Here is a 20585-nt window from a genome sequence, read left to right on the forward strand (position 1 = left end):
GGCAGCCTGTTTTCCACCCGAGTTTGTGGGATCCTGTTTTGCCCTGCAGAACTTTACGTTCGGTTTTGTATTTTGTTGGTATTTTCGGGTGTCATATAATAAAAAAATGTAAGCCTACCACGCTGCACCTTGGTCCAATCCATCTTTAAACGAACGTAACACCATTAACAGACAGTTAATCAGATAAGAGAGATCGGTTTCCAATTTAGACTAACATTAAGTTTACATCTGTGGTAGTGGTTCCCCTTGCTCTGCAAGGGCCGTGGCTTTTATGGCGCGATGGGTAATGATGCTGAGTGACTGTGGTTGATGTGTGCAGAGGGTCCCTGGTTCGAGCCCAGGTTGGGGCGAGGAGAGGGACGGAAGCTATACTGTTCGGAAGGTTGCAAGATCAAATCCCCAAGCTGACAATGTAAAAATCAGTTGTTCTGCCCCTGAACAAGGCAGTTTACCCACTGTTCCTAGACTGTCGTTGAAAACCCACTTGGAATCAGCATAAAAGGGCTGTTGACAGCAACTCATCAATGTTAGATGTCATAAATGAGGGCCATAAAAATAATGTGGGGGAAAACTGTACTTACATTAAAACAATTGCAGATGTGCTCCTATTAACTGACACTCAAAATATAGAGCAGGGGCAGAACAAGTCTGATGACTCTCACAGCAAGCGTAACTTTTGACAATCTTAGAAGAAATTGCAAAAAATGACCCTCTCATAGAGAAAAGGACGAATGCATGTGGCAATGCTAAGTATACAAGCCACCAAATCCAGAACGAAGTTCTTGAGGGCTTAGCTCAGATGATAAAAAATACGGATAAGAAGTAAAAGAATGTGACATTTTTAGTGTAATTGCAGATGAAACCAAAGATTTAACAAAAAAATAACAAATGTCTTTAGTTGTGAGGTACTATTAAAAACGTGGCCATCCACAAAAGCTTTGTACACTTTCAGTCAGCTGAAATCTTAGATGCAGCAGGTCTCACAAAAATGATAATTGATTGCCTTGAAAAACATGGTCTGGACTACAGATATAATCTTGTGGGGCAAGGCTATGATGGTGCATCCGTCATCAGCGGAAAGCATTCTGGTGTGTCTGCACGGATTAAAAACAGGGCAAGATTTGCATTTTACGTACACTGTAATGCACATAGTTTGAATTTGGTTCTTGTCGATGCTGTAAAATCAGTGCCTGAGGCAATTACATTTTTTGCTCTCCTGCAGAACCTTTATAACTTTGTATCTGGCCCATCTCATATGGCTTGCAGTTCAGAAAGAGCTGTATCTGCAGCAGCAGCCCAGGGAACTACAGAGATTTACGGATGTAAGGTGGGCATGCAGATACATGGCATGCAGTATTCTGAGGGACAGGCTTCCAGCAGTTCTGAGAGTGCTACAGGAAATCACACTTTAAAATATAGTGGTAATAGTGGTGATAGATCAGTTGAGTTGAGTTGAGTTGAGGGGTGCCCTTACAGTCACATTACAGGACTACAGAAGTGAGGGTTACTTTGGAGAACTATGGAAATAGGTTGAAGAGATTGCAGAGCACTGCAAAATATGTGTAGAAACAGTATGTAAAAGACAGCCTAAAAGAAGCTTAAGATTTCACAACTCATTGATGATGAGCACTGTAGGACAGAAAAATAGTGACCAAAGTGATGGTGAGAGCTTCCAAAGAGTTATCAGGTGCGTGACAGTCTCACAGCTGAGCTGCAAAGGCATTTTTTTCAAAGAAAAATTGCGGGGTCCAGTCTCTCAACACAAAGAGTACAACATTCTTGAATGAAGCGCCTCTGTTTGCCTTTGCCCAGACCTTCGAGTCAGATTTAGAGGACCTCAAATATGAGGTTCATCAAACCAAGCAGCTTCTTTATAGGAGAGAGATAAGTGGAAGGGACAGACCGTCTACTCTCCCTGACTTTGTTGTGTTTCTAGAACCTTGTAAAGAGGACTTCCATGAGCTATTTCGAATTTGTAAGATTTCTGTTGTTTACACCAGTCAGCAATGCTTCTTGCGAGAGAAAGTTCTCAGCTCTAAAACTGATTAAAACCCACCTTAGGACAACGATGGTTGATGACAGGTTAAGTCACCAGGGAATTCTCAGTGTTGAGTCAAGGAGGGCAAGCTCCCTCAACATGGAGGAGTTTGTGAAACATTTTGCCAGTTCTCACTAGAACCACAGAATTATGCTGTTTTAAATCTACCTAGGATAATTTGGCACTTAGGCAGTCCCTCTGGTCATGATTAAAACCTGCACTGTGTACTAACTAGTACACTGACATTCTAAAATGATAAATCCACAGATTTAATTTGGTCTTGATTAGGCCAATTCCAAAACTTTTCTTTGTTATTAGTTAACATAATATATAGGAGCGTAAATATGATACAGTAAATTTGTAATACTGATGGGCATCAAAATTATTTTTATTTTTCAAGCCCATTTCTGCTTCATACCTGGTATGTCAAATTGCAGTGTGTTTTTTTGTCAATATAATTTTTTGTAAATAAACTGTGCAATTTATGTAACACACAAATGCTATCTTATCTACTTTATTTTCTGGATTTTCAACACTTAGAAGACCCAGATTATATATTCATGAAAACAGAGTGTGTGTGCGTGTGTGTGTGTGTGTGTGTGTGTGTGTGTGTGTGTGTGTGTGTGTGTGTGTGAGAGAGAGAAATAAATTGAGCTGCAGTTCCGAGCTAGAGACACTGACTATTCATAGTATGATAAAGAATTCTAGTGAAGTGACCACACTATCTGCCACATTGAAAAACTCTGGATTAAGTGAATTATCAATTCTATCTCTAATCACCAATCATAGGATTCATTCATGCTCCTTAGATGCCAGGTTAGAGTTGCATACATTTTCTGTCATGGTCTATGTCTAACAGATGTAAATCGTACTCTCCTTGCGTTGTGTTTTGTCCAAATAAATCACCTCAGCCAGTGGTCCCAGTTAAGCATTATTTATTTATGTTGTTAAATATGAAACAGCACGTTAGTTGTGCAGGGCTCAACAATGTTGATGGCTGTCGATTGTAAAAGCCCTTGCATCACATTTTCATACTGGGGAGACTGACGTTCGCGATCTCCCCCTATCTGCATGCGGGGCCAATCACAACACGCCTTATTGTCATAATTTATACCTGGATCTCGCAGCTAGCTAGCTGCTATCCGTGTAACTATCGGCTTACGTCGATCCCGGAGCAAACATAAATTATTCCGGAGCTAGCCAGCTGAAGAGTTCCATCAGCCACTCCTGGGCTACAATCACCTATCCGGACCCGTTTTACTGCCAACGCGGAGCCCCACCGGGCCTTCACAACTGGACTACCAACGTTATCTGCCCGAGGGAGTTATCCAGCTGGCTCCTCCGTCGCGACGTTACCTGAACGCTCATCTGCGGCCCGCTAATCGTTAGCTGTCTTATCGGCTGCTATCTGAATAGATCTATAGGACAATTTTTTTTCTTTTTTCTTGGGCCTCTATAACTATATCTATTTTTTTTGCGAATTGGATTGATCCCCTCTACCACACGGAACCCCAATAATCCTACTGACAGAAACGCACGAGGTGGCTAAAAACAGACCCCCATCCTATGCTAGCTTGCTACCGATGGCCCGGCTAGCTGTCTGAATCGCCGTGACCCCAACCAACCTCACTACTCACTGGACACTTTTGATCACTTGACTAAGCATGCCTCTCCTTAATAATATCAATATGCCTTGTCCATTGCTGTTCTGGTTAGTGTTTATTGGCTTATTTCACTGTAGAGCCTCTAGTCCTGCTCACTATACCTTATCCAACCTATTAGGTCCACCACCCACACATGCGATGACATCTTCTGGTTTCAATTATGTTTCTAGAGACAAAATCTCTTTCATCATCACTCAATACCTAGGTTTACCTCCAGTGTAATCACATCCTACCATACCTTTGTCTGTACATTATACCTTGAAGCTATTTCATCACCCCCAGAAACCTCCTTTTACTCTCTGTTCCAGACGTTCTAGACGACAAATTCTCATTGCTTTTAGCATTACCCTTATCCTACTCCTCCTCTTTTCCTCTGGTGATGTAGAGGTGAATCCAGGCCCTGCAGTGCCTAGCTCCACTCCTATTCCCCAGGCGCTCTCTTTTGATGACTTCTGTAACCGTAATAGCCTTGGTATCATGCATGTTAACCTCTCTGAACCACCCATCCCGGATCCGGTGTAATTGTCATCAGCAACGCTGAATAGCATAGCGCCACTGTCAAATAATATTACTAGAAAATATTAATATTCATGAAATCACAAGTGCAATATTGAAAAACACAGCTTAGCCTTTTGCTAATCCACCTGTCGTCTCAGATTTTAAATTATGCTTTACAGCGAAAGCAATACAAGTGTTTGTGTAAGTTTATCGATTGCTTGACAAAACAATAAGTACATTTAGCATCAGGTAACTTGGTCACGAAAATCAGAAAAGCAATCAAATTAATCGTTTACCTTTGATGATCTTCGGATGTTTTCACTCACGAGACTCCCAGTTAGACAACAAATGTTCCTTTTGTTCCATAAAGATATTTTTTATATCCAAATACCTCAGTTAGTTTGGTGCGTTATGCCAAGGAATCCACCGGAAAGAGCGGTCAAGACAACACAGACAAATATTCCAAATTATATCCATAATGTCCACAGAAACATGTCAAACGTTTTTTATAATCAATCCTCAGGGTGTTTTTCAAATATCTATTCGATAATATATCAACCAGGACAGTTGGCTTTTCACAAGGACCGGGAGTAACAATGGCCACCTTTTCTTTTGCGCACAACTCCCTCTGAGAGTGGTCACCATAGCATCACCACCTGTAGCACGCACTCCAGCAGGTATATCTCTCTGGTCACCCCCAAAACCAATTCTTTCTTTGGCCGCCTCTCCTTCCAGTTCTCTGCTGCCAATGACTGGAACGAACTACAAAAATCTCTGAAACTGGAAACACTTATCTCCCTCACTAGCTTTAAGCACCAGCTGTCAGAGCAGCTCACAGATTACTGCACCTGTACATAGCCCATCTATAATTTAGCCCAAACAACTACCTCTTTCCCTACTGTATTTATTTTATTTATTTATTCATTTTGCTCCTTTGCACCCCATTATTTTTATTTCTACTTTGCACATTCTTCCACTGCAAATCAACCATTCCAGTGTTTTACTTGCTATATTGTATTTACTTTGCCACCATGGCCTTTTTTTGCCTTTACCTCCCTTATCTCACCTCATTTGCTCACATCGTATATAGACTTGTTTCTACTGTATTATTGACTGTATGTTTGTTTTACTCCATGTGTAACTCTGTGTTGTTTTATGTGTCGAACTGCTTTGCTTTATCTTGGCCCGGTCGCAATTGTAAATGAGAACTTGTTCTCAACTTGCCTACCTGGTTAAATAAAGGTGAAATAAATAAAATCAGAGTTGAACCAACCAATAAGAATGCTTTAAATACACCTTTCTTTAGAGGCAAGTGGAAACATAACCAACATTTGGACACCCGAAGTAGCCTTGGACACCCCCTGGCCACCCCATGTATAAAACTCTAGTTCCGCCACTATTAAGTAGTACTTGAAATTATTTTTACTTGAGTACTTTACACAACTGTTTGTATGAAGGTTCCCCAACCACCACAAATATTTTCCGTTTTTGGGATATTTTTATTTTCAACATGCGCAGTAGGTGGCGGCATGCCACATTCGAACGCCATTATTATATCAGAGAAGAAGAAGGAAACTGCTGGTGTGTGGACTTCAATACCGGACGTGTCGTATCTTAAACAAGCGAAGTGCCGCTAGTTAACACAACTAAGCGCGATTTTTTTATTATTGTTTTTTAAAATCAGGCACCGGGAGTTGTTTTCTTCTTCTTCCCGTTAGCTAACGTTAGTACTGTACCAAAGAGCATCAATATACTGACTAGATGTTGATAGCCTCCTGGTAACGTTAGCTAGAAGCTACCACTGAAGGATAGCTTGGTACAGTAGTTAGCTGTCCACTACCTTTTCGCGCCCGGGAGTTTTCCAATTGTAGCGGGTACGTACACAGCCACTCTCAACCGATAGGTAGGGTGGGATTGTGTGTTTGTTAGCCTAACCAGAGTCATACTAAACTAATGTCGCTTGTTAGCTAGCTGAGCTTGTTTTACCGTTATGCGGTCACTATAATCTACAGTACGCTAGCTTGATTTGAAAATGTGTAGCTAGTTAGCTAGTAATGTATCACTTGTTGGTCTCCCATACATTGCTAGCTGTCGTCATAACTTTATACAGCCAAATCTTAGGGTTAGTCACTTTCCTGTTGCTGGACTACCGACGTTGCCACAACAAACAAACGGCATCAAAATTGCCTAGTTAACGTTAGTTGACTAACATTACCTCTGTGTTATTTGCTCACTAAGTTGGTTAATGTTTTGGTTTATTTAGTTGCTAATTAACTAGCGAATTAAATAGGAACTTTTTTTTAGAACAATCAAATGTACTGCAACAGTTAACGTTGGTTAGTTTGCTAGCTAAGTAACGTTAGCTGACGAACGAGTTCACTGCGAAAGTTATTATTTGTGAACATAAGTAACTAGCTCAACTGTAACTAGCTCATGTGTTTGGTGATTATACAGAAACTCTGACTGATTCAGTATTTTCTACACTGACTGTGTTTACTCTGTTCAGGGATGGCATCAACCAGGTGTGAAGAACTACTAAGTGACAAAGAACCTTTGCATATATCAGCCCCCACCTCTCCTCCCCCCATTTCTATCCTCACTGCTTCCCTTTCTAAACAAGCCCCCCCTCCCCCTCTCTGATCCGCTCCTGGCCTTCCTCGCACCGTTCCCCGTGGGATGAGTCTTGTGAGGTCACAGCCCGCCTCTACTCCTCGCTGCAACTCACCCGAGATCTCCAGGCCAAAGGTCAACCATCACCAGGCCACACTCACAGGTAACCCTGGCCCTGTCCAGAAACAATCCCTATGCTCCCAGAAACAACCTCACCCCCCTCTTGCCCAGAAATAAGACTGGGTTTTCAACATGCAAATAGACAGACTGGTTGATGGACAGTGTCATGTCTCACTCTAACTATCTCTGTGTGTCTCCAGACAGGTGTCATTTCAGTTTTCTTCTCCTCAGCTGGGGGGGAGGAAGGGGGTATGGCTAGATCCCCCCTGAACCTTCACACCCCCTCCCCCGGTGGGAGACAGGAGGAGGAGGGAGAGGAAGATAGGGTGTTGGTAGAGGAGATGGGTGATAATCTCAACACCAGTGTGGACTACAGCAGCAGACTCACTGTAACTAACCCCTTACATCCGACACGTGTTTGTTGTATGTGTGCGATTGTGTGTGACTTCATGTTGGTGTGTTGGTTGCAGAATGGCAGGAGACATATCCAGGACATGGAGAATGTCAGAGCTCACCTTCAAACCATGCTGAGAAGCACACCCACATTGGAGACAGAGGGTGAGACCCTGGAGACTCTCCTTCTATCCCAAACCAACCCATAGCCTGTACCCCTCCCATAGGCACAGATCATAGAGGAATGGATGGATGTCCACAATATGTAAAAAAAAATATATATTAAAAAATCCACCTGACTTGTCAGAGGGCATGATGGAGGTGAAACTAGGATTGGGCGATATTATGATGGCATTATCTATTGACGATGATTGCCAGCCATCGTCTATGGCGACGACATGTGATCGACGATGGTTTAGCGTATTTGAACTTGACTGGTGCCGTGGAGTAAAAAGTATCGCAGGACAAGTGACATTCTAATTTGCCTATTCCTATTTGCTATAGCCCAGTGGTCACCAACCTTTTCAAGCCTAAGATCATATGCCAAGTCCAAATGTAAACCAAGATCTACCTCTTGCAAAAAAATTACAGAAAACAAGGCCACAATGGAGTTCCACTTTGATGTTCTTTATTTTGTTACCTGTCAGTCACAAGCAAAGTATTAATTTAATTATGTAAATAGTATAATCAGAAGTGCAACTGTCATTGATAAGTCATAATACATTTTTCAATATTTCCACAGGCCTATTACTCATTAACCATTCATATACAGTTGAAGTCGGAAGTTTACATGCACTTGGTTATTAAAACTTGTTTTTCAACCACTCCACAAATTTCTTGTTAAACTATAGTTTTGGCAAGTCGGTTGGGACATCTGCTTTGTGCATGACACAAGTAATTTTTCAATCTTTACAGAAAGATTATTTCACTTATAATTCACTGTATCACAATTCTAGTGGGTCAGAATTTATATACACTAAGTTGACTGTGCCTTTAAACAGCTTGTAAAATTCCAGAAAATTATGTCATGGCTTTAGAAGTTTCTGATAGGCTAATTGACATCTTTTGAGTCAATTGGAGGTGTACCTGTGGATGTATTCCAAGGCCTACCTTCAAACTCAGTGCCTCTTTGCTTGACTTCATGGGGAAATCAGCTAAGACCTCAGAAAAAAATTGTTGACCACAGGTCTGGTTCATCATTGGGAGCAATTTCCAAATGCCTGAAGGGACCACGTTCATCTGTGCAAACAATAGTACGCAAGTATAAACACCATGGGACAACGCAGCCGTCATTAACGCTCAGGGAGGAGACGCGCTCTGTCTCCTAGAGATGAACGTACTTTGGTGCGAGATGTGCAAATCAATCCCAGAACAACAGCAAAGGACCTTGTGTAGATGCTGGAGGGAACGGGTACAAAAGTTATACACCTGCATTGCTTGCTGTTTGGGGTTTTAGGCTGGGTTTCTGTAAAGCACTTTGAGATATCAACTGATGTAAGAAGGGCTTTATAAATAAATTTGATTTGATAATTCCACAGTAAAACGAGTCCTATATTGACATAACCTGAAAGGCTGCTCAGCAAGGAAGAAGCCACTGCTCCAAAACCACCATAAAAAAGCCAGACTATGGTGTGCAAGGGCACATGGGGACAAAGATCATACTTTTTGGAGAAATGTCCTCTGGTCTGATGAAACAAGAATAGAACTGTTTGGCCATAATGACCATTGTTATGTTTGGAGGAAAAAGGGGGAGGCTTGCAAGCCGAAGAACACCATCCCAACTGTGAAGCACGGTGGTGGCAGCATCATGTTGTGGGGGTGCTTTACTGCAGGAGGGACTGGTTCACTTCACAATAGATGGCATCATGAGGAAAGGGAAATTATGTGGATGTATTGGAAGCAACATCTCAAGACATCAGTCAGGAAGTTAAAGCTTGGTCCCAAATGGGTCTTCCAAATGGACATTAACCCCAAGAATACTTCCAAAGTTGTGGAAAAATGGCTTAAGGATGACAAAGTCAAGGTATTGGAGTGGGCATCACAAAGCCTTGACCTCAATCCTATAGAAAATTTGTGGGCAGAACTGAAAAAGTGTGTGCGAGCAAGGAGGCCTACAAACCTGATTCAGTTACACCAGCTCTGTCAGGAGGAATGGGCCAAAATTCACCCATTTTATTGTGGAAAGCTTGTGGAAGGCTACCGGAAACATTTGACCCAAGTTAAACAATTGAAAGGTTTTGCTACACTCAATTAGTATTTTGGTATGTAAACTTCTGACCCACTGGGAATGTGATGAAAGAAATAAAGATTAAATAAATCATTCTCTATTATTCTGACATTTCACATTCTTAAAATAAAGCGGTGATCCTAACTGACCTAAGACATGGCATTTGAACTAGAATTAAATGTCAGGAGTTGTGAATTTTTTTTATGTTGAGCTTGAGGTGATTTTAATCCTTCAACCGCTAAAGAGTGTCTGAAGTTAGGGGGTGTCCGATGTTGGTAAAATTAGCTAGGTGAAAACAAGTAGGTTTGCTGTGTGCCTTCACTCTGTTTTCCTCATCCCTGGGCCTGCTGTTTCAACAGGTTCTTGGCGCTGTCTGTCTTCATCTTTTCTCACACTTTTTCACTTTTGTAGTATGTGAAGCTACACAACGTCTTGCAGGAACCTGCACAATTTTATTACAAAACTGAATTTATCAAAATAAAGTACTTTCCCCACACTACCTCAACCAGGTGCAATTTAGGGGAGGAGCACAAAAAATAAATAGCTTTGCATGTGTGACTCCTTACCACAATCAATCAGTATGGCAAAAATGAGCTCTGCTCAGAGGGCCTTAGAAATGATTTTTGTATAGAGCGGAGTGTCTTCCACTTTGGAAGATTAAGAATTTTCATGTGTCTGTCAATTCGGAGTCTGACAGTGAGTTGAAAGAAGAGGAGGAGACTGACCCTCAGCCAGCCCCAGGACCAGCTCATCAGCAGCCTGCAGGAGGAGAAATATTGTCATTCCTGGGGAATGAGCCACACTATATGGCGTTGAACCCAGATTGGAACAGAAGGAAGCTAGGCCGACGTGTCTTACGTGCCAAAGAAAGGAGTAATGTGGTACTCATGAGTGCCCTGAAAAATAAAAAAATAATCGCAATGGATTATAATGCCACAAAAGGAGGGTGGACCATTTAGACAAGCTGGTGACTGGCTACAGCTGCGAACATTGGGTGAATAACAGCATGAACACTACACAAGGGGTAAGCTTATTAAGAAAGAAATCCATGCGGGCTGGGAAAACCCCTACATGCAAGGTTGAAATCCAAATGGCGAATAACCTTGGGGTCCATGGGATCTTAAACACTCTTAAATGAGTTTATCTGCTTTAAAGGCCTTAAATCTTAAAATGTATTAAATTCAGTTTTCAAAGTTTTCTTAAATGCGACAGTGGTGACTAAAGTGTTTCCGTTATATTGTGCCGCAATTTAATTGTTTCCACTGTGGCAAAAAAAAGAGGAAAACGTATACAAAAAATACTCCAGGCACACTTTCAAGATGCCTCTTTGGGTGCCAGTGCTAGTCGGGTGGTTGCCAGAGCAAGGTAGCCTAAACAATTAGATAGACGACAACACGATCATTTTTGTGCGAGAGTATGGGCTAGCATTGTGCTAGACTGCTGCTTCTCCTTGTTACCTGTTTAGCAACAGTGTTTACTCGTTAACTTTTATTTGTTAGTTATTCTTCTGTTTTTCATGTAAGTTTACCTTTTTTAAAAATGTTTTTTTTTTTTTATAAACTTTTCGGCCTGTTTGAAGTAGGCCTACCAAAGTTCTGTGACTTAGACAACCTTGGCTTATTAGTGTAAGCTAGCTTTCTATTTGACTAGAAAGCTAGAAACCTATAACTGAACCACTGTATCAGCAAAACATTTACAGTGTCTTTTTTTCTCTGGCTAGTTATAGGGCCTCTCCACTGAAGCGCTTCCCTACCTGGCTCCACTCTTCTCCACCTGCTTTTTCTCTGGTTAGTTATAGGGCCTCTCCACCGAAGCGCTTCCCGACCTAGCCTCCACTCTTCTGCCATCGCATGGACCCCCGCCGTCAATCTCATTTAGGTTTCCGCTCTCTTTCTTTTGCTCTGCTGGCGAGGATTGTATTTCACTTGTTTTTGACTGTGGGTTCTAGTGCTAGCTGGTTTAGAGTAGGCTAGTTGGGCTCTGGCTTGCTGCTTTGCTAACCATGGGTGTTTCTGTGTGGATTCATCTGTAATTTTATTTGATCTAAATTGCTGTCATGCACCTGCCCACGGGCTCCTCTCTGTTCCTCCTGTTTGCTCTCTGCCCTGGAATAGTATGGATTCCCACTCCCTGTTTTATCCCGACCAAATACTACTCCCCCCTGATTTTCGTCGCATGAATAATAACTATCGGCTCCGGCTCTCCTATGATGTCCTTATCCCGCCCACTCATCGGGCATCCTACGTAGACGCTGCTACCTGCATCATAGCTCACGTCGCAACCGGTCTGTCAACTATACTACTGGTAGCAACATTAACTCTCTCTCGTCTCACTCACACCCTACTTCCAATCCATCTTGTACAGTAAACCATGACTGCCTACGTCCCCTTCAACCTACTGTACCACTATCCATAAACTCACCTCTGTTTCACAATACTAACTTTGCTCGCCTCAACACTCGATCAATGAACAAAGCCCCCTTGCTCCATGAACTAATATCTGACAACAAGCTAGACTTCCTCCTCCTAACTGAAACTTGGCAACAACCCAGTGATTTATTTTCTCTTAACCAAGCTACTCCTGCTGGTTATGGCTACCTGTGTCACCCCCACTCCACCAGCCGTGGTGGCGCCCTTGCTCTACTGTATACTGTAACTGTAAATCAAAATAGCTGAACTCTGTCCCTACTATCTCATTTGAATACATTGCTTACAAATCATCCTGCTCTATTACCACTATCCTTGTGTACTGTCTTCCTAAAGCTAATGAATCATTCCTGTCTGGACTACTCACCATTGCTGTCCCACTCTCCCCCTGCTTGGAGATGATTCATATTTACATGGACTCATCTCACTCAAAACCTGCCTCTTTCATTGCTGTTCTGGACTGTTAATATTACCCAACTTGTCAGTTTTCCCGATCACATCAAGGGACACATACCAGATCTCATCTTCTCTGTTGGCCTCAACTTAACTAATATTTCCCCCTCTCTGTTCCCACTATCTGACCACAAGATACTTAATTTCTCCCCTCATACTCACCCCACAACACTGACAAATGCCTTATCTCCTTCCATAACATCAAAGCTGTTGGCCTCCTCCAACTCTGATGCCAATTGCGCTGCCCTGCCCCTTGACCACACCCCCCAACACACCTGGTGAACTATCTGCTCAATTCAAACACTGCTCTGTCTCCCTCAACTCTCTGGACCCAATCCAAACTAAACCTGTTTCCTTCTCCTCCCCCTGGTTTACCCCTGAGCTCTGCGCCCTGAAGCAAGCTGGCTGCCAACTGGAGCGCCTGAGCTGGAAGTCTGGGCTCACTGCCCACGCTGAGGCCTACAAACTACCTCTCCACCAACAGATGCTGCCAGGTCTGCCTACTTCTCAAACATCATTCAATAAGAACTCCCAGACTGTTCTCGACTGTCAGCAAACCACTTCAGCCCATGATGACACCTTCTCTACTTCCTCCACTGAACTCTGCAACTCCTTCCTTCAGTTTTTCAAGGACAAGTTCACCCAAATAAACTCATCACTGACTGATAATTCTCCCTCAGCCGCACCTTCCCCTGTTAACCTCCCAACCGTCACCCCTGAAACCCGTCTCAGAATTCGCCCCATCTCAAAACTCATGTCATCCAAGACTACAACTTGCTCCCTGGATCCTCTCCACTTTTCTCATCAAAGTCTGCTCGCTGTCCATATATCGTACACATCTCTAATCTCTCCCTTGCCCACGGAACTGTCCCCTCCAACTGCAAAACAGCTGCTATCACCACCATCTTAAAAATGCTAGGGCTAGACCCTACCATCCTCAATAACTTCCACCCCATTACCAACCTTTCCTTCCTTGCCAAGACTCTGGAACGGACTGTTGCCTCTTAATTACAAACCCACCTGCTAATCATCAACCTATTCAGAGCCCTCCCATTCTGGTTTCCACTCCCTCCACAGTACTGAAACTGCAATCCTCAAAGTTGTCAATGACCACCTCTGCTGATGCCCTCAACATCCTGATTCTCCTCGACCTGAGTGTGGTTTTTGACACAATGAGCCATCAAATCCTCCTCACTGGGCTTGAGGGTCTGGGTGTTGAGAGCACCACATTCTCCTGGCTACAATCATACCTCACAAATTGGACCCACTACATCTCCCTCAATGACCACATGTCAGACTCAGCTGCTCTTCATTTACATCCTCCCCCTTGGTCAGATTCTCTGTCACTTCAACCTTGACTTCCACTGCTATGCCGATGACGCCCAGATCTACCTCGTCACCATATCCCACCTCTGACCCTCATTGAATCGTGCCTCTGCAGTAAAAAATGAATGCAAAGAAACTTCAAGGTCAACAGTGATAAACAGAACTCCTCCTCATAGGCACCAAATCTAACCTCACCAAAGCTGGCAACCTTATCATTGATGACACCACTGTCTCTCCTTCCCTCCCCTGGGCACACAACCTTGGTGTCATCCTGCTTGAAAATATGGAGAGGTACTCAGTAATGTGTTATGTTTGGGACAAATCCACTAAAACACTTTGTTTTCAGGACAAAAAGTTCATTGCTTTGCCAATTTTTTTTTGCAGTATCACTTTAGTGTGCCTTGTTGCAAACAGGATGCATGTTTTTGAGAACCCCCTCTCAAATAATCTGTACAAGTTTCCTTTTCACTCTGTCAATTAGGTTAGTATTGTGGAGTTACTACAATGTTGTTTATCCATTTGATCTTATCACAGCCATTAAACTCTGTAACTCTCTGTAAAGTCACCGTTGGTCTCATGGTGAAATCCTTGAGCGGGATATTCAATGCTGCTTTTTTATTTATTTTTACCCATCTACCAATAGGTGCCCTTTGTGAGGCATTGGAAAACCTCCTTGGCCTTTGTAGTTGAATTTGTGTTTAAAATTCACTGAGAGGTCTGAGAGACCTTAAAAATAAATGGGGATTTCAGCTTTTCATTTTTAATTAATTAGTAAAAAAAATAAAAAAAAATTTAAACAGAAAAACTTTCCACTTTGGCCTACCCCATAATGTTAATGACAAAAAAATCTCAATCCATTTTAAATTCAGGCTGTAGCACAACAACATTTGGAAAAAGTAAAGGGAATACTTTCTGAAGGCACTGTAATGGTTTTATGAGTTCCCACTTATTCAGGTGGTAAATTATGTAGCATATATGCAAAACCTAGGCCAATATAAAAAACAAAATGCAGGCAAACGAATCTGAAGAGCCCAAAAATATATTATTCTGGATCCTATTTTGACATGTTGCAAATCAAAATATCGGTCATGCTTTCCCTGAAGATGTTAGATGAAATAGCTAACTACTTCCATGTCTTACTTGGCACTGGAAAAAGTCATTCTAGAGTCCTCACGCTTAGCTACTTTGCTTAAAAGTATAGCCATTGATATGAAATTCAGTGAATGAGGGAATTATTTTTTACTTTTTGGTTGTAGGCCAATGTTCTAATGTTATAGCATAATACCTCCAAGAGAGTTACTGGTTGTGTAGACTTCTGTTCCAGCCCTACTCTTTTATATACCCACTTCAACAAATCAAATGCTCAGCAGGAACTTGTCAAGCTGACTCAGGTGTGTTTGAGCAGTGCTGGATCAAAAGGCTGCACACCCAGAACCCTAGCTCTCCGGATTCTGACCATGTTTTATTCAGTAACAGTGCTGTATATTTTACTTTAAGGCATTTTTTACAAAGTGGTATTATCATTCTAAGCTGATATTGGTATCAAAGGAAACATTTTGACCACTTAGTTTATCTAGTGAATGATTAGTCATTGGGAAACCCCATGCTTCAGCCATCTATAGTCTAGCCACTATGCTACAACAGGCTACAGGAGATTGTTCATTGCTAAAATAGCACACCTGCCTGATATGAGCCATGTAGGCCGTATCCTTTGGTGAACGAGCCAGCCCTAAAAATACAACTTTTTGCCAACATGGGCTTCTTTCTAGAAAGGAATATAGACAGTTGTGTGGCACACGCAGGCCTGATCATTTTTATTAAATTGCATTCTAAGTGGCATTAAAAAAAGGTCTCGTCTTAAATTGAATTTCATGGGACCTGCGAGATATCCTGAAGCTGTTCTCCGACTATCATAAAATCTTTTAAGATAACTTTAACTTATCAATACTAGCTTATTTCCCAAATATTCTAACCTACGAAGATGTCCTAAAGTTGTGGCTTTCAAAAATAACAAGAATGAAAGTTCATAGACTAGGCGTAGTGTATTCTCAATTACAGCTTTATGAAAGATGGAACAAAGCTTTATGAAAGATGGAACAAACAATATTATTATCCAGTTCTGACGACTAGACCGCTTCTACCCAGCCTGTAGGCCTATAACCTAGCTCACTATGATAAGACAGCCCGTTCCTCATCGGTCACTGCTGCATCATGTGTGCGCCACACACAAACCTTTTCTGCTCCTCCACAAGAAAGGAATATTAGAAAATATTTGCCATTGCCTGCATTTAGCCTCAGCTCGGGCTTTCAACAACGTTATCTTTCGCCATGATACGTCCAGTTGCATTTTATTTTGCGCTATAGCACAACTGTAGTTTTAGCACACTTTTTGGGGGGGTGATTGCATCGTATATAACAATGTTTTATGGGAACATAATCACGATAGGACAGAGGTTGACATCACCCAACCCTAGGTGGAACCACCACCATATTGCTTACACCTATCCAATCCTCTTAGATCTGTGCCTAGGGGGTAGGGGCTGATTTGTATTTGGGATTCAGGGAATGGATTACACACACTGAAGAAAAAGGAGACAGACAGACACGCCACTGTCACAAACACACACACACAAACTTTACCAATATGGTATTCCCTCTATTGTCCTGCAGGAGGCAGCAGTGTTACAGAGAGTCCCAACCAGTCATTTAACAGTGACAGCACCTCACAGCTACTCGGGTAACACTATACACCTTCTCTATTTTAGATTTTGATACGTTTGTGTGTTCTCTAATAGCTATGTAGGCGGTACGTATTTGACTAAATGTAAAACAAATTGCACTTTTCTTATTCTCTTCTCCAGTGGTGGGGTAGGAGGTTTAGAGGAGTTGTTCCCGCGTTATTCTTCTCGTCTACGTTCTGATGGTGTCTTCTCCTCCCCGGAAGCCACTGTCCTTAGGGAGAGCCTAGACAGGGAGAGGACCAGCCGCAAGGTAAACACATGAACACTGATCCTGATATGATCTTTGGCCCCAATACCTTCCAATTCCTGAGGATCAGCCCTGCTTTAGCCTGGTCAGTCTCTAACCCCTCTCTATGTGCCAGTATGAGGGGCAGATGTGTGTGTGTGGGGCAGGTGCTGCCTGGTGTGTAACTGCGTCTGTAGTAGGGTTGTCACGGTACCACTATCCCAATATTGGTATCGGGACAACCCTAGTCAGGAGCAGTGTGACGTGCAGGGGCTGCAGGTTTGTGACGTTAAGTGTGTCTCTAGCAGTGTGAGCGGCACGTGCTGGTTTTGCAGAGTAAGGCTCTGGAGCTGCAGCAAAGATTGGCTCTCGCTTTGTCAGCTGACCGGAAGAAGGACGTCATGATCGAGCAGCTGGATAAGGTGTGGACACACCTTACACTCATACACACTCTTGCTCTCTCTATGTTTCTCTCTCTCTAGCTCTCTCCCACACACATGCAAATCTTTAGGATCTACAGTACCTGTCAAAAGTTTGGACACACCTACTCTTTCAAGAATTTTTCTTTATTTGTACTATTTTCTACATTGTAGAATAATATTGAAGATATCTAAACTGTGAAATAACACATATGGAATCATGTAGTAACCAAAATAGTGTTAAACAAATCAAAATATATTTTAGATTTTCGGTTCTTCAAAATACCCACCCTTTGCCTTGATGACAACTTTGCACACTCTTGGCATTCTCTCAACCAGCTTCAACTGAAATGTAGGAGTTCCCACATGCTGAGCACTTGTTGGCTGCTTTTCCTTCACGCTGCGGTCCCACTCATCCCAAATCATTTCAATTGGGTTGAGGTCGGGTGATTGTGAAGGCCAGGTCATCTGATGCAGCACTCCATCACTCTCCTTCTTGGTCAAATAGCGCTTACACAGCCTGGAGGTGTGTTTTGGGTCATTGTCCTGTTGAACAACAAATGGTAGTCCCACTAAGTGCACACCAGATGGGATGGTGTATCGCTGTGGTAGCCATGCTGGTTAAGTTTGCCTAAATAAATATAATAAATCACAGACAGTGTCACCAGAAAAGTACCATCACATCACCTCCATGCTTCACGTGAGAACCACACATGCAGAGATCATCTGTCCACTTACTCTGCATCTCACAAAGACATGGCGGTTGGAACCAGAAATCTACTAATTAGACTCATCAGACCAAAGGACAGATTTTCACCCGTTTAATATCCATTGATTCTCGCAGTCTTCTCTGAACAGTCGATGTTGAGATGTGTCTGTTACTTGAACTCTGTGACGGGCTGCAATCTGAGGTGCAGTTAACTCTAATGAACTTATCCTCTGCAGCAGAGGTAACTCTGGGTCTAACTCTGGGTCTAACTCTGGGTCTAACTCTGGGTCTTCCTTTCCTGTGGTGGTCTTCATGAGAGCCAGTTTAATCCTAGCGCTTGATGGTTTTTGCGTCTGCACTTGAATAAACTTTAAAAGTTACTGACATTTTCCGTTTTGACTGACCTTCATGTTTTAAAGTTAATGATGGACTGTCGTTTCTCTTTGCTGATTTGAGCTGTTCTTGCCATAATATGGACTTGGTCTTTTACCAAATAGGGCTATCTTCTGTATACCACCCCTCCCTTGTCACAACACAACTGATGGCTCAAATGCATTCAGGAAAGAAATTCCACAAATTAACTTTTAACATATTTTGATTTGTTTAACACTTTTCTGGTTGCTACGTGATTCCATGTGTGTTATTTAATCATTTTGATGTCTTCACTGTTATTCTTCAATGAAGAAAATAGTACAAATAAAGAAATACCCTTGAATGAGAGACACAGGTACAAAAACATGCTTATGCACACATTGATGTTGTATGGTGGTATTGAAAATGTTCTGTTGTGGATATGCGGTGGTGTAGGGTTTTATCTTTAGCTCATTCAGTACAAATATAGTTCACTGTTTTATATTTTGTTTTATATGTAATGTGGGTGCTTTGGTGTGTTTGGACCCCAGGAAGAATAGGCAGCAGCTAATGTGGATCCCCAATAAATAGAAATACAAATGAGTAGGTGTGTCCAAACTTTTGACTCATACTGTATATGATGAAAATATCAGAGGCCAAGGGTGGAGCTGTCACCATATATTACTAATAACCTGTGTGTGTCTATCTAGCAGACCCTGGCTAAGGTGGTTGAAGGCTGGAGGAAACATGAGCAGGAGAAGAGTGAGGGAGTGAAGAGACTACAGCAAGAGAAGGAGCTGGCGGAGAGACTACATACAAAGCAGCAAGAGGTAGCACAAACACAGTATTTATGTGCTTACAAAGATTTAACATGTTGCTGCCTTGCATCCATAGCTCTGTTTGAATTTGACAGTGGTTACATTTCCACACCACCATCCCACATCTTTATACCAAACCAAGTGGCGCGACTGTCATTGGCTGTTGTTATCACATATACATAGGATTCACAAATGTCGCTACGAGTGTGTGCGTGCATGTGTGTTTTCCAGACCCTTGGTCAATTAGAGCAGTCTCTGGCTCAGGTTGCCGAGGCCCTGGAGCAAGAGCAGAAACACACTGAGGAACTACAGAGAACCAACAGACAGCTGGTGAGTAACTCACACACACAGTCACATTCTCTCGAACTATCATTTACAGCTATGTGTGTGTGTGTGTGTGTGTGTGTGTGTGTGTAGGAGCTGCGGCTGGTGGAGTTGGAAGGGTCTCTGTGTGATTGTAGGCGTGAGTGTGAGCTCTTGTGTGTGGAGCGAGACGGGCTGCATCTACATGCCCAGGAAGCCCAGACTGCTCTGACCTGCCTCCAGGAGCAAACAGCCAATGAGAGAAGATCGCTGGAGGACCAGACAGTCCAGCTAGCCAATCAATTGCAAGAGGAGAGGGTGGGTTTGTCTCTCCTGTCCAACATTTTGGAATGTCCGTTTAAATCATTCAACTGAAATTGTTACTAAGTAACATGTTTGCCACAAACGGAAGCCTTGAAAGCAGCTCTTATTTAGCAATTAACAGCAGTCTCTAACTAGCATTTCCATTTATGAAGTGTTTTTTAAAAATTGTGCATGAAGTGTACCTAATGGAATCAATGTCCTTTAAATAACTCAAAGCATCTTGAATTGGAGTTCATTCTAAATTGACACCATCCTGTGTGTGTATGTGCATGTGTTTGTTTGTAGGAGTGCAAGCAGCGAGAGGAGCAGCATTTGTTGGAGGTAAGACAGGTGTTGGAGGAGGTGAGGGGAGAGTTGGCCAAAATGAGGGGGAGACTGCTACAGCTGGAGGAGGAGAAACTGGAGGCGCGGAGAGAGTGGGACACAGAGCGCATGGACTGGGCTCTGGAACAGGTACATATCTATTTGTCTGTGTTTACAAGATCTTATGACTCTGGGGGTGTTGTTTACAAATTTGGGGGTCTGGGGGTTTGTTTACAAAATTTGTGTGCGCGTGTGGGTGTGTGTAGGCCCGATTTGAAGCCCAGCATTCTCAGTTGGAAGTAAAGCTGAAACAGGAGACTGAGAGACTGTCAGCTTCACAGCAGGAACACATTGCCCTGAAAGAACAGCACAGGTAAACACAAACGCCACTAGGGGTGATAAAGTCCTAGACCACAGTTATTTTACCCACAAGCAAGCATACAAGGCCCTCTCGTCTGCCATTTGGCAAAACAGATCATGACTCTGTACTCCTGCTAACTGTTTACAAGCAGAAACTAAAACAGGAAGTACCCGTGACTTGCTCCATTGATAAATGGTCACCAGAAACAGAGATTATGCCTCAGGACTGCTTTGCTAATGCTGATTGGAATATGTTTTGAGACTGTGCCGAAAACA

At 42.6% G+C, this 20585-nt stretch overlaps 1 protein-coding gene and 1 long non-coding RNA gene across 2 annotated transcripts in view; both read left to right on the forward strand.

The window, feature by feature from the left end:
* The first annotated feature begins 5762 nt into the window (after window positions 1-5762).
* The window catches only part of cntrob (centrobin, centrosomal BRCA2 interacting protein), a 37644-nt gene continuing 22821 nt past the window's right edge, over window positions 5763-20585 (forward strand). Inside the window, exons 1-12 of the mRNA XM_024406639.2 lie at window positions 5763-6074; window positions 6707-6973; window positions 7131-7319; window positions 7401-7488; window positions 16426-16492; window positions 16617-16746; window positions 17028-17144; window positions 18915-19031; window positions 19251-19349; window positions 19437-19640; window positions 19932-20099; window positions 20216-20322. Coding sequence (XP_024262407.1) covers window positions 7182-7319; window positions 7401-7488; window positions 16426-16492; window positions 16617-16746; window positions 17028-17144; window positions 18915-19031; window positions 19251-19349; window positions 19437-19640; window positions 19932-20099; window positions 20216-20322 — 1235 coding nt within the window. The 5' untranslated portion in view covers window positions 5763-6074; window positions 6707-6973; window positions 7131-7181. The remainder of the gene's footprint in view (window positions 6075-6706; window positions 6974-7130; window positions 7320-7400; window positions 7489-16425; window positions 16493-16616; window positions 16747-17027; window positions 17145-18914; window positions 19032-19250; window positions 19350-19436; window positions 19641-19931; window positions 20100-20215; window positions 20323-20585) is intronic.
* LOC121841770 lies at window positions 10439-14320 on the forward strand. The gene is made up of 2 exons (XR_006080746.1): window positions 10439-10574; window positions 11271-14320. It is a non-coding gene; the product is annotated as an uncharacterized LOC121841770 (long non-coding RNA).

This window comes from Oncorhynchus tshawytscha, linkage group LG34 (assembly GCF_018296145.1).
Source record: "Oncorhynchus tshawytscha isolate Ot180627B linkage group LG34, Otsh_v2.0, whole genome shotgun sequence".
NCBI classification, from domain to species: Eukaryota; Metazoa; Chordata; class Actinopteri; order Salmoniformes; family Salmonidae; genus Oncorhynchus; species Oncorhynchus tshawytscha.